Source organism: Nelusetta ayraudi, unplaced genomic scaffold (genome assembly GCF_046127955.1).
Source record: "Nelusetta ayraudi isolate G7.1 ecotype Tasmania unplaced genomic scaffold, CSIRO-AGI_Nayr_v1 ptg000050l, whole genome shotgun sequence".
NCBI classification, from domain to species: domain Eukaryota; kingdom Metazoa; phylum Chordata; class Actinopteri; order Tetraodontiformes; family Monacanthidae; genus Nelusetta; species Nelusetta ayraudi.
In genome coordinates, this window is record NW_027466100.1 from 2087607 (window position 1) to 2100256 (window position 12650).

General features: G+C 45.3%; 1 protein-coding gene across 5 annotated transcripts in view; it reads right to left on the bottom strand.

Annotated features, from left to right (window-relative positions):
• wnk2 (WNK lysine deficient protein kinase 2) overlaps positions 1–12650 on the bottom strand; it is a 34835-nt gene that overhangs the window by 16967 nt on the left and 5218 nt on the right. For 3 of the 5 annotated variants that reach the window (XM_076036945.1, XM_076036944.1, XM_076036943.1), the window contains exons 2-13: positions 11146–11318; positions 9969–10189; positions 9143–9300; positions 8269–8357; positions 7820–8039; positions 6068–6292; positions 5959–6019; positions 5436–5722; positions 3820–3942; positions 2918–3034; positions 2361–2753; positions 382–1041 (exon numbers count right to left, since the gene is read on the bottom strand). In XM_076036945.1, coding sequence (XP_075893060.1) covers positions 382–1041; positions 2361–2753; positions 2918–3034; positions 3820–3942; positions 5436–5722; positions 5959–6019; positions 6068–6292; positions 7820–8039; positions 8269–8357; positions 9143–9300; positions 9969–10189; positions 11146–11318 — 2727 coding nt within the window. The remainder of the gene's footprint in view (positions 1–381; positions 1042–2360; positions 2754–2917; positions 3035–3819; positions 3943–5435; positions 5723–5958; positions 6020–6067; positions 6293–7819; positions 8040–8268; positions 8358–9142; positions 9301–9968; positions 10190–11145; positions 11319–12650) is intronic. The other 2 variants (XM_076036946.1, XM_076036947.1) reach the window with 2 other exon arrangements.

The window sequence follows — 12650 nt, forward strand, 5'->3', positions numbered from 1 at the left end:
ATGCACCGTATACTGAACAAGAACATTCCTGTGGTTATTGAAGAAATGTTTAAGTTGAGGGAAGGTAAATATAATTTGAGGGGATTGCTTATGTTTTCAACGAGTACAGCAAGAACAAATGTAAAAATACAGATGTGTGTCAGTGTTGGGAGTGCAATTATGGAATGGACTCAATGATTGCCTCAAACTGTGTAATTCTCTTTTGGAATTTAGAAAGACTTTAAAATTGAAAGACTATATGGCAAACTGAATGTAAATGAGAATTTAAAAAGCTGAATTGTCAGTGCAATTCATTTCTTTACGTTATTATATTGGTTATCCTGGATTATTTAAGTGGATTAGACAGCACTGAAAGTGTGCAAACATTGGTTTTGCTCCTACCTCTATACTGGGCTCGTGTTGAACAGTGCTGGAGGCAAATTTGGAGTCAAGATTTTGCTGAGTCGTGGCCAGACTGGCACTTTCAGCCGCTGAGAGAGCTGTCTGGATGCCAGTAGGCTGCAGGCCTGATGCCGGCACTGAGGCAGAGTAAGGAGTCGCAGGGTGGGCTGGGGCTGGCAGTGTGACGGGGACTGGGACTGAAGCTAAACCTGGAGCTGGGAGCTTTGGTTTGCAAATTGCTGAGGGCAGGTCTGAGCTTGTAAGTGAGCCCATTGGCGGTGCGAGGGCGTGGCCTGTGGCGGAGACGGGTGCACGGATTGGCGCTCTGGTCAGATCTTGGCCAGCTATTGGAAACTCGACTGGGACTGGAACTGGTGCCATGCTTAAAGATGACAAAGCTGCTGCTGCAGCCGACGCAGAGACTTGCTGTTGGTTTTGCACTGGGACCACAATTGGACTCTGCGCCGGGGCTTGAGACTCGACTTTGAACGTGCCTGGCACTGAGATCGAAGCTGCAATTTGAGTCGGATTAAAAACAGCGCCGGCTTCTGCATCTACTCCCATTGCCCAGTGGCCATTCTGAGCAGCTGGCACAGCAGGGTGGGCCTGAGCCAGAAGAGTGACCTCTCCCAACGTCCCCTGCGCTGCAACCATCTGTGCCTGAAAAAGAAACACGAAAAATTTGAGAAACGTGTGTGAGCAGTTAATTGCAACTTTGTTCAACTTTGTTCTAGGACACCAAAAAACACAATCCCTGTGGAGGTACAGAATCTGTCCGGCCTACGGAATCTGACAGGGTCTTACGGCAACTCTATTAGGACAAACTACATTGCGGTCGAATAGATAGATAGATCAATGGATAGATAAATAGATAGATTCATGTTATGGGTAGAACACAGAACTAGCATGCAAGTTTGAGTTTGTGTTTGCATATTTTTGCATAATGTCTTATTTTGGGAGGACTATGAATAGGTAGAAACTCAGTCAATTAAAAATTTTAATTGCAATTAATCGAAGTATCCTGAGTTAACCCGCGATTAATCGCAAATGAATTGCAATTTTTTTTTACCCTGCTCTACATGTAACTTAACAAAATATTCATTCATTCATATTTATTGTGTTTCTTATACTTCAGGAAAAAGTGGAGAGGACAATAATGATTCCTTTGTGGAAGTATTCTATTTTTATTTTCATTGGAACATTCCAAAACGATTACATACTTACACTGTCCTGATACTCTCCAACAAATAAAAACCTCAAACCTCTCAAGCCATAATTCATTTATTTTTATTACTTGGTTCGAATTTTTATTTAACAGGGATGATACAACCAACATTGCCACAGAAAAGGGAAACTTTGATGTATATAAGACATCCAGCTTTAGCTAATTTGCAGGCTTTTGTCCCTGGTCAGGCTTTTTAATCGCATTTGTCAACCGCGGTATTTTATTTTGAAAATTACGTTTTTAAAAAAATTGTTCAGTTAAAAGGAGTTTGAGTTAACGCGCTACTAAAGCATTAACTTCAACAGCCCTAATAGGAACAGATCTTTTGGGCCTGACAGTGATTGTATCTACCTATCTACCTTTCTACCTATCTACCTATCTCTCTATCTATCTATCTCTCTACCTATCTACCTATCTCTCTATCTATCTATCTATCTATCCATCTATCCATCCATCTATCGTTTGTTTGTTTGTTTGTTTGTTTGTTTGTTTGTTTGTTTGTTTGCAGTGTAGTTTATCCGAATAGAGTTGCCGTATGCAACGTCGTCGGCAGTCGCCGAACCCCTGGACAGATCTCGTAGCCTTGCAGACACCGCTTAGCCAATGACGGACCCTGGACAGATTGCCTCCAACAGACAGATTTTGTACCTACACCGGCATGCGACGCAACGTAGACTAAGACACAAATGCCGCCTTAGCACTGCAGATTTCTCACGACCCGAGCATTAATGCGAGAACTGAGGCACATATTCACCTGGACAGGCTGCTCAGCCAGTTCCTGTGCAGGGTAGGGGGCAAAGTATGGGGTGGGGTGCACCAGGGGAACGTGTAAGGGATGAACAGCATGGAGGCTACCGAGGTTTGTCTGGGGCACTGTGGGGGACGTGGCCACAGCCAGAAGTGGAACAGGGAGCGCCGCGCTTGGCACATGCTGAGGTGTCTGAGGGGTGGCGAGCATGGGCACAGTGGGGGAGTAGACAGCGTGAGGGGTTAGAGGGAGGGAGGGGTGGTGGAGCGAGGGTGAGTAGCGGGGGCTAGACACAGCAGGGCCGCCGCCGCCGCCGCTGTAGGCACACGGCAGAGGACCGAGTGGGAACAGGGAGGGCTTGAGGCCCCCCGAGTGAACGACCGGGGATGATGAGGGGAACTGGGAAAGAAAAAGGAGGGGAGGGGGGAAATGATAAGGGGTGGGGGTAAAATGAACAAAGACAACCAGTTGATAGACAACATTCACACATGCCCTGTAACGTTACAACAGCATGCGCCCGGAACGTTGATTGACTTTTTATTTCCTCTGGGTTACTCACGCACCTGTGTGCTGATCTGCAGAGGCAGGAGTGGGGAGGTGACGCCGCACACCGACTGCGGAAAACCGGCAGGCACGTCTGGAGCGCTCAGGAGAGACGCAGGCTGGTTGGCAGACATCAGCTGGAAGAGAGACGTTTTTTTTGCTTTTTAACTGGACCGGGCGAGTGAATGCAAAGCTGTTTCGATAGTTAAAAAAAAAATTTAAAAAAAAGAAAAGAAACGGTGCTGTGTCAGAGCTCTGCACCCAAGGTGCATTAGAGGGAGGAGGTAGTCGTAATTATAGTAGAAATTCACACAAACATACGCATGCACTGGCTCATTTAATAGGGCACCAGCTGCACTCTTAGGAAACAGGCCCACTATTCTCTTCTTATTAATGTTGAAATTCAAATCAGGTTTAAAAGAATAAATAACACTTTTTACAGTGAATTCACAGCTCTGCGTATGTGAAGCAATAGTGTAGCAGCCTCACACACACACACACACACACACACACACACACACACACACACACACACACACACACACACACACACACACACACAGATAGATAGATAAATAGATACATAGATTTCATCTATCTATCTATCTATTGTTCGTTAATAATATATATTACATATATAATATATATAATATGATTATATCTATCTATCTATCTATCTATAATACATATATAATAAGATTCTATCTATCTATCTATCTATCTATCTATCTATCTATCAGTTTGACCATGATGTAGTTTGTGCTAATGGAGTTGCCGTGAGACCCCGTACAGATCTCATAGCCCCGGACAGATTCTGTCCCTGCACCGGCACGGTGACCTGCTTTGTGTGCCTCACAGAGGCCATCAGAAGGACACGTCCTGGCCAGCGGGTAGGAGGGGGGAGGGGGGAGGGGAGCACTACCTGTTCCTGGCTGGGCTGGCCAGCGAGGTGCGGCTGCAGGGTGGGAACCGCAGCTGGGAAGCTCTGCGCCGTCTGTCTGCTCTGGTGCACCAGGGGAGCCGGCGTGGCTGGAGCGGAAACTGTCTGTCAGACACCAGGAGTGAGGTCAGCGTTAACGGACTGCAGATTTCACTATTAGATCATCGTGAGTTGATGTTGTTTGTCCAAGCCGGTCAATTTAAAAGGTCCACTGTGTAATATTTGGAGATTTTGAGAAGAAGCAGCAAGATCAAGTGGTTACATTTTAGACTGCGGCGCTCACCCTTTCACCCCCCCTCTCCCATGCTTGCCAGTGAACTTTGGTGGCCTGAGCTCACAAACATGGATACCTCGTCCACCTTCTTCTTCGTTGGTTTATCTGAGGATGCGAGCAGTCTCCCTACTTACGAAAAACACTGTATATTCTTATATATGGGAGAACCATTCTAAGGGTAGGAAAACCAAAATACTTTTATTGTACTGCAAGTATACACTTTGATTAATGTATTTATGGGCTTAAATCAGGCCATATATTACACACTGGACCTTTAAGATAAAGGGGAAAAAGGCTCCAATGCTTTACTAGTACACAGTGCGCTCTATTTTCTTTCTTTTTTATGCTACTTTATTTTCTACACTATCATGCTCTCGCTGCACTCTTTACGAGGTGTCGCTTTGCACTTGGAAAAAGGCCGGCGGAGGGAGGCAGCGAGCAGGATCATAAAAGATGCAGGAACTTGCAGCAGTGGCAGGATACCGTGCGCAGTGTCATGGCCTCTCTAACCTGCCCGCTGCTCTGCTCTCCCTCCGGTGTCAGGCGGCGGCAACGCTGAACTTCCGGCCTGAACCGCTTTCATCCAGAACAGAACACGGTGTTGGGACACTGCGCTCTGTCTACGGCATCGGAAAGAGGAGAGAGACGGCGGTCGGGGAATTGGTCCTGCGACCCACGGGGAGACGGCGGTCGAGAAGGGTGAGTTGAGGTGAGTTGACCTCGACCAATGAAAAGTCGAGAGTGAGTTTGGCTTGGGGACTGGTGTAAGTCGGGAGCGAGAGGGTGTCCAGCGGACCCGCCTCCCTTTGTCCGACCACTCAAGAGGTGAGCCGCGGAGGAGCTGCGGAGGCCCGGAGCCTGCAGGGCGGGCTGAGGCGAAGGGGAGCGAGAGGTGAATTTAAATGGCTCGCTGAGTCACGACGGAGCCGTTGCACCGGGGGAAAAGAGCCGAAATAACGATGGCAGACTGCGGGGCGAGTTATCGCGCGGGTGGCGTGTGACACCCCTTGATGTATCGGTGCAATTTGCCAGAGACGGACAGACAGACACAAGCTGCAGCTCGGATCCCTGCCACATCGCAACACCTCCACCGGAGAGGAGCTGCCACGCCTACAACACACCACAGAGTTCTCCTCCGGGAGCAGGAGGTTTCTGCGGGCACGCGAGAAGCTGGTGGTGATGCTGCTCGGGTGTGAGTCAAAAAAACAAAAAACAAAGCAAAACAAAAAACAAAAGGAATAGAAAGCTTGTAATTTCAGGAAATAGTGCAAAAAAAAGATAGACTGAGGGTTGAGGAAAAGGCAGAATAGGAAGGTTGACTCACTGTCTGAGACTGATAAGACCCCTGATGCAGTTGTGCGGTGGACTGTTGATAGGCCCCAGGATGCAGCTGACTGGCAGCCTGCTGGTAGGCTGCCCCCGGCCCTTGATTGGCTGCTTGCAGGAAGCTCTCGTCCGAGGCCAGGATTTGGTGCACGAGGCGGTCAACCAGTGCAGGGGGGCTGCTGATGATCTGGGCGCTGGAGATCGGCTCCGGGAGCGACTGGTAGTTGCCGTTGTGCAGACCAATCCCGTCGTCCGCCTGCACGGCCCAGCTCACGCCACTGTCGGCTGTACAGAGACAGGAAAAACTGGAACTTTGTGGATTGACGCAACGTCCTCGGGGAAGAACAGGGTGGAGAAGTGCGCCAGTATCTAATTAAAATTCAAACGCTGGGTGATGACGTCTAATTGATGAGGATGGTGCTGCTGCTGCCCACATGAACTCATATTCATTTTCAATTTAAGGTCTGAGTTGGCCTGCTGTTCTCATGAAAACACAATGCAACACAACCGCGGGCACTCACAGGTGGTGGACATGGTGACTGGCACAGTGCAAATGAGGCTCTGCTGCTGCTGCTGCTGCTGCTGCTGCTGCAGCTGCTGCTGCTGCTGCTGCTGCTGCTGCTGCTCCACCTCCGGCTCCTCAAAGTTGGTTATGGCCGAGGTGCCGGGCTGCGCCGCACCGCCGCCACCGCCGCCGGGAACACACAGCAGATTCTGAGGCGCCTTTTTGGCAGGTGCATCGCCGTTTCCTGCCGAGACAGTTCGCTCCCTCCTCCATTTGATGAGAGCCACGCGGTCCCGGATGGACTTGCCCACTATCTTCACATCACAGTCCAGGAAAAAACCTGAATCGACCTACAGAGCACAACAAAGAAAAAAGAAAAAAAAAGTGGTTGGATTGTTTCTTGTGTTTTTTAGACCACAAGTTTCCAAATTATTGTTACGACTGTTTTGTTGCACAACATTTCAAAAATCAGTTTCATTTTTCACTCTCTAAATTGAAAGCTGAGTTGTTTTTACTTTGTCTAAACTTCCCATCAATTCCATGGTCACTCAGCTCCTGAAGTAAAGAGACAGGAGATGCGAGAGCAATAAGCAATGGCTTTGTGCTGCTCTGAGAAACCACAGAAGAACAGAAACTGGAAGCAACCGCAAGCTGTAAACAACGGCAACTGCTGAAGTGTACAGTGTGAATACTCTTACAGCAGCAGGTTTTATCAACTGCATTACATTTTCGAATTGAAAATAATGATTACAAATGAACTGCATACAAACTAAGTGATACAAAAATGAAAGCCAGTCAGTCAGTGGGCAACATTCTTTCACTTTGGCATCTGGCCCCTTAACAACTGTGATGTTGTGCAGCTGGCAGTGGCGTCTGAATTAGCACTAACAAATCTAATGTCTCTTCTTCACTGTGATTAATGGTTTGTTTGCTCAACAACCTTCAACTCCCCAAATGCCTTCTATGGGCTTCCAACCAGATGTATGCATTAGCAAAGTCTGACGAAAGTTCCGTCTGCCAGGTGAACTTCATTTGGCTGCTTTTTGGAAACTGTGTAAGATGGGCCGCTATTGGCGGGGGTGGGCGGCGTCAGCAGGATGGAGTTTATGTATTGTCAGTATGTCTTTGTGGGATCTCACAAGGCACTCCAACTCCATCCCACAGCCCAAAGAGGTTCATTCTAAACTCTAAACGTTTATTATCATTATTGTTATTATTTTATTAAACGTTCCATGAATGTGAACGTGAGTGTAAATGTCTCTGAGTTCGCACTGTGATGGAGAGACCATTTCCCCACCATCACGCCAAGGCTTAATTTAAGGTCTTTGTAAATGTATTTCTTTGCGTGAAGGGGCAGATTTATCATCTAATTATTTATTTATTTCAAACATGTAAACAACATTAAAAACAATAATTTATATGTATAGACAATTCTTCTCTTTGCTCTTTTTCATTCCAGAGTTGGAAATGTTTGTGTTTGTGTTTAAATGTGTTGTTTTAACTCAATGAATGAGTTTAAAATGTAAATAAATAATAAATAATAAATAAACAGGGCCCTGCAATGAAGTGGCGACTTGTCCAGGGTGTAACCCTGCCTTCGTCCAATCACAGCTGGGATCCAGCAGACCCCCACAACCCCTGAGTGCAGAGGGAAGCATAGCATAGCAAGTATAGAAACTGGATGGATGGATGGATGGATGGATGGATGGATGGCCTCTACACTGGATATAAAAACAAGCAACTGACAGTAAGACAAACAAGACCATCCTGTTGAAGAAAAGGACCAAAGGCAGAGACCAACTAAAGTGACCAGATGCATCATTAAACACCAGTCAGTCACAGTCAGACTTGTAAACTCTACAGCTGCTCATATTTACCATCTCCTGGGCGATGACCTCTGGGACCTCGTTCACCAAGTCAAAGGTGAACTCAATGGCGCCAGTGTCCTTGTACTTTGCCTTGAGCTTTTTGGGGTCCTCGACCCACAGCTTGAGGGCAATGGTCGACTTTTTGCCGTCGTCCTCCTCGTTGAGCTCCACCCTCACGCCCGTGTCCTCGGCAAAAAAGGCGTGATTCAGGAGGTCTTTGATGGAATACCTGCGAGATGCACACACAAAACACCGGCTTTGGGTCCTGCACAGGAAGGTCACTACGGACCTAATGACGCGCAACACACACAAAGCTCAACTGTGTGTCAGAAGCCAAATAGTGGCGTTGACGTCGCACAGCAGGGACAGAAGCAAAACAAGGCAAGACAGTGAGGGCAACCTCTGGCTACATAACAGCTTGTGTCATAAGCGCCGAGATGACGTCAAAGCCCACATACCTCTCCTCCCATCTGTGGCAGATACATTCCCCAATGATTTCCTTAATTTCTGGATCGCTGACTTTACCGTAACTGGCGGGTTTCACCCCCTGCAAGACAAACGGCAGATTGCTTGAAGACAATCTGATAATTCAGTCTGAAATGAACTGATTTATTTGTTTTGATGAGTCACCAACACAACCAAAAAACTAAACAGCTTTAAAACCCCATTTTAAACACAAATCCTTGAAAATCCTGGATTTTCTCTCCCGTCAGTGCAATTTCAAACTAATTTTCATATTGGCTTGTAGTCAGTTTGTTTTGTCCTGCGCTACAGCAACATTATTCATTTTAATGATTTAGTTATTGTCCACGTGAACAGTAGTGGGAAAAACTGTTTTTGGACGCCCTGAAGCTCTCAAACAGCTCTTTGGAATATTTGCAGAAAAACCTTTTCGGTAACACTTTAAAATAATCACACACGTTTAGCTGTTGATAAAGTGTTAATGTTAGTTGTTAAACTTAATGTTTTTTTTCATTTTATTTCAATTCAAACAATTCCAAGCACGTGTTTTGTGTGTGACTATGCCAAAAGAAATTGCACCTGGAGACCTCAGAGTGATGCGTTAGGAATCACAAATACAGTGCAGAATTTTGCCACCACTGCTTCAACAAGTGCAGTCCAATTGCAATAATTTCACAGCTGCTGTAGACATACAGTAAATGTGTGCTTTGGCTGCATTGCTGCAGCCTCTTTAACTTTAACAGAAAACACAGGAAGGAGGTCATAAAGATCCGTTGAAAATATTTGCACAAAAAACAACATGCAAAGAAAGTATAAAGTCAAAACATGGCCGGCGAAAATGAACTTTATAAACATTTGATGTGAACTCACACTGGTGACTTTCCGGTATATCTGAGCAGCGTTTTGACACTCAGAGTAAGGGTATTCGGAAGTTGCCATCTCCAGCATACACATCCCGAAGGCATAGACATCCACGGCCTCGTCGTAGTGCTCCTCGTACATCTCCGGCGCCATGAACTCGGGCGTGCCTGCATTCAAAAGATTTGTTTATCTATTTGTTTATTCAAAGCATTAAAGCGGATTCATTCTACAGCTGTGAATATCAATGTCAAGTCCAACAAGACGCTTTATTCCTTATTCAGATTCGACAAAACAATTTCGAGAGTCGAGACTCAATTCAAAAAGTGAGACGCTTCCAATTTCATCGCAATGAATGTATGAGATTGGAATCCTGCTCCAGAGTCACTTGAGTTGATACAGTTGAGACGACAATTTGTGCGGCAGCAGAAAGGAGATTAGCCGACATCGGCAAGCGCTGCCTTAATGAAAGCTGGGACATTTGTTGGGGCTTGAGTGTACAAATATGACACTCTATTTTAGGTAGTACTTAACACAAGTAATTCATGTTTAGTGGTGAAATGAAATTTAGAGCAGGCTTTTTGTTGTCAACCCTGATTCTAGATAAGCACGAGAAGGTGGGTAGATGGATGGATGGATGGATGGATGGATGGATGGATTATGATTTTGCATTCAGTAACAGTCAGATGTGTCCCGGAAGATGAAAAGTAGTTATTGATTTTCCTACCATTGATGCTTACTTTGCAATGTCTGATAGTTTTATATTGTTAAAAGAATAAATGCAGGGGTAGAATAAAAACAGCTATTCACAATACAAAGATAACTACTGATGACTCACCAATCACACTTTTGGCAAACGAGGCCCTCTTCAGCGTCGCCAAGCCCAGGTCTCCTATTTTGACGGAGCCGGTGGGCCCAGTGATGAAGATGTTGTCACACTTGAGGTCTCGGTGTATGATTGGCGGAGTCCTCGTGTGAAGGAAGTGGAGGCCTTTGAGAATTTGCCGGCACCAACTTCTCAGAACCTTGGGCTTCATCACCTTAAAGCGTTTCAAGTATCTGCAGGAGGAATAATAGAGCAGGGTGGAAAAGGCTTAGATGGAAAGATTTCCATTTCCAAGACTCAGTGGGTGGGTGGAAGATAAATCGACATGTCAGGATCTTTCCTCACCAGTCGCTGATCTGATCAAGGGACTTACACTAAACAAAGTCAATATGAACCCCAGTTGACAACTTTATTATCAAAAATAACTAAACGGACTATATGGAATTTATAGCACCAGATTAAGCTGATATAAAAATGAAAGTCACTTGTGTCAGGAAGTTTCATGCTGACCTCAGGAGAAGCAATAAAAGGCAAATATAACGAAGGGCAACTCACTTTACTGTGTCATTTATATCAAAGTGAGAATATTTTAATGGTTGTTACCACAGACTCAATGCACCTTACGCAAGGCCTTGCATTTTCAGTTAAGCAAAAAATAGCTAAAGCCAAAAATAGGACTTTCACTTTTGGTTACTACGGTACATGTTTGGTACAACACAACAAGGGTCGGTCTCATCATGGTTGTGTTGAACTATTTAGCTGAAACAGAAGCAACACAGGTGGATTAGAAAAAACAACTGCATTCACTTTTAAAATGTATGCATGATTTGACTAATGAGTTTTTTAATAGCAGGCAAATTACGTTAACAAACTATAAACCTTTGGTTGCATAGTTTTTTGCAGCATGTCAGTCAGCTGTCTTTTTTAATTGTGGTTTTATGATTACGAGAGAAACTTGTTCACTTATTAACGTCAAGTCTTCTAAGCTTTAGATGAGACATTTAGATTATGTCAACCTCCTTCATATTACTGTGTTTCAGCTGATGTAAAGTTAGTTTTTATGGCACATGGTGGCACAAGGACATAAGTAAAACGACATGTTGAAAGATAGTTTCCAAAACATTTATATTACACCAAGGTAGGAAATAATCTGAAAATGAGCCTAAAGATTTTTACAAACAGGACTCACGTTTTCAGTGTCCCTGAAGTCATCAGCTCCGTCACCAGAACTATACACTTCTTCCCTTTGAGTGGTGATTCCCAGAAATCATAAAACCGCACAATGTTGGGGTGCTGAAGAGCTTTCAACATTTCGGCCTCCTCTTTAAACCGCTGTCTCTCAGATTTAGAGAGTTTTCTTTCCTGAGGAAAACAAAGAAAAGTAGATTATCAAAAGAAAGAAACTTTTGACACTTTTACTTTTCACGAGGCGACACGGTGGCGCAGTGGTTAGCGCTGCCGCGTCACAGCAAGAAGGTCGTGGGTTTGATTCCGGGGCCCGGACCTGGGACCTTTCTGTGTGGAGTTTGCATGTTCTCCCTGTGTCTGCGTGGGTTCCCTCCGGGTTCTCCAGCTTCCTCCCACACTCCAAAAACATGCATGTGAGGTCAATTGAACATTCTAAATTGTCCGTAGGTGTGCATGTGAGTGTGAATGGTTGTCTGTTTCTATGTGGCCCTGCGATGAACTGGCGACTTGTCCAGGGTGTCACCCTGCCTTCGCCCTATGACAGCTGGGATAGGCTCCAGCAGTCCCCTGTGACCCTGAATAGGAATAAGCGGGTATAGAAGATGAATGAATGAATGAATTACTTTTCACGAGCTGGCCGCTGAAGACCTAAACAGGCTTGATTTCTATAACATTAATGTGTTTGATTACTAGTCAATAAAAAAGGGAGCCTGAAACATTATTCATTTTTTTTTTGCACAGATACAAAATGCTAATGAAAGTGACAAAATTTCAAACTTGCTAAAATATTCAGTCGTAGCATCAGGAGTTGAGCTCTGGTAGAGAAAAGCCTCAAGCTAATGTTTGTAGTGAGGACAACTTTGGTATTTTGAGTGGGTAAACATGGGGGTCTGTCCCATTTACTCTTTAAATCCCAACTGTGTATAAAACACAGCAGGAAAACACCTAACAACTGAACGGAACCCGGGCGGACGTAGAAGCTTCATTGAGTCTGATGGAGAGAGAGCAACATGCGCACGTCTGCCAAGGCGAATAAATAAAGGAGCATGTGGCCCTTCATCAGCAAAATGTTGAGCCGGCTGCTTGGAAAAGTGGGACGAGCGTTACAGGGAATTCAACTTTCTCTATTTACTTTCCCCCCCGTTTTTAAATGTTACATTCTCATGCGTGCAAACAAACACTGGATCAATATTTTGGCTCCTTGCTTCCCTGAACTGTTGTATAAATAGAGAAACAGCTGACGGTGAGCGATCCTCTACATTTTAGGACAGTTTCCAATCATAGTGCCGCAAACAATCTGCTTCAACCAATGCACGTGGTCGGATGACTCCTCTGGTGCCACCCCTTTGTCCAAGTGATTACGGTAACCATGAGCTCGTCTTCAGCATTTTAAATGAATGCAGCAACGTCCTGTGCATAGCCGGTCATCGATTACTGGCTGACGCTGGGGAATCAGGTTTCACTCACAGTCCTCAGTGACCTAGACGGAGCGCGTCCTCATGCATC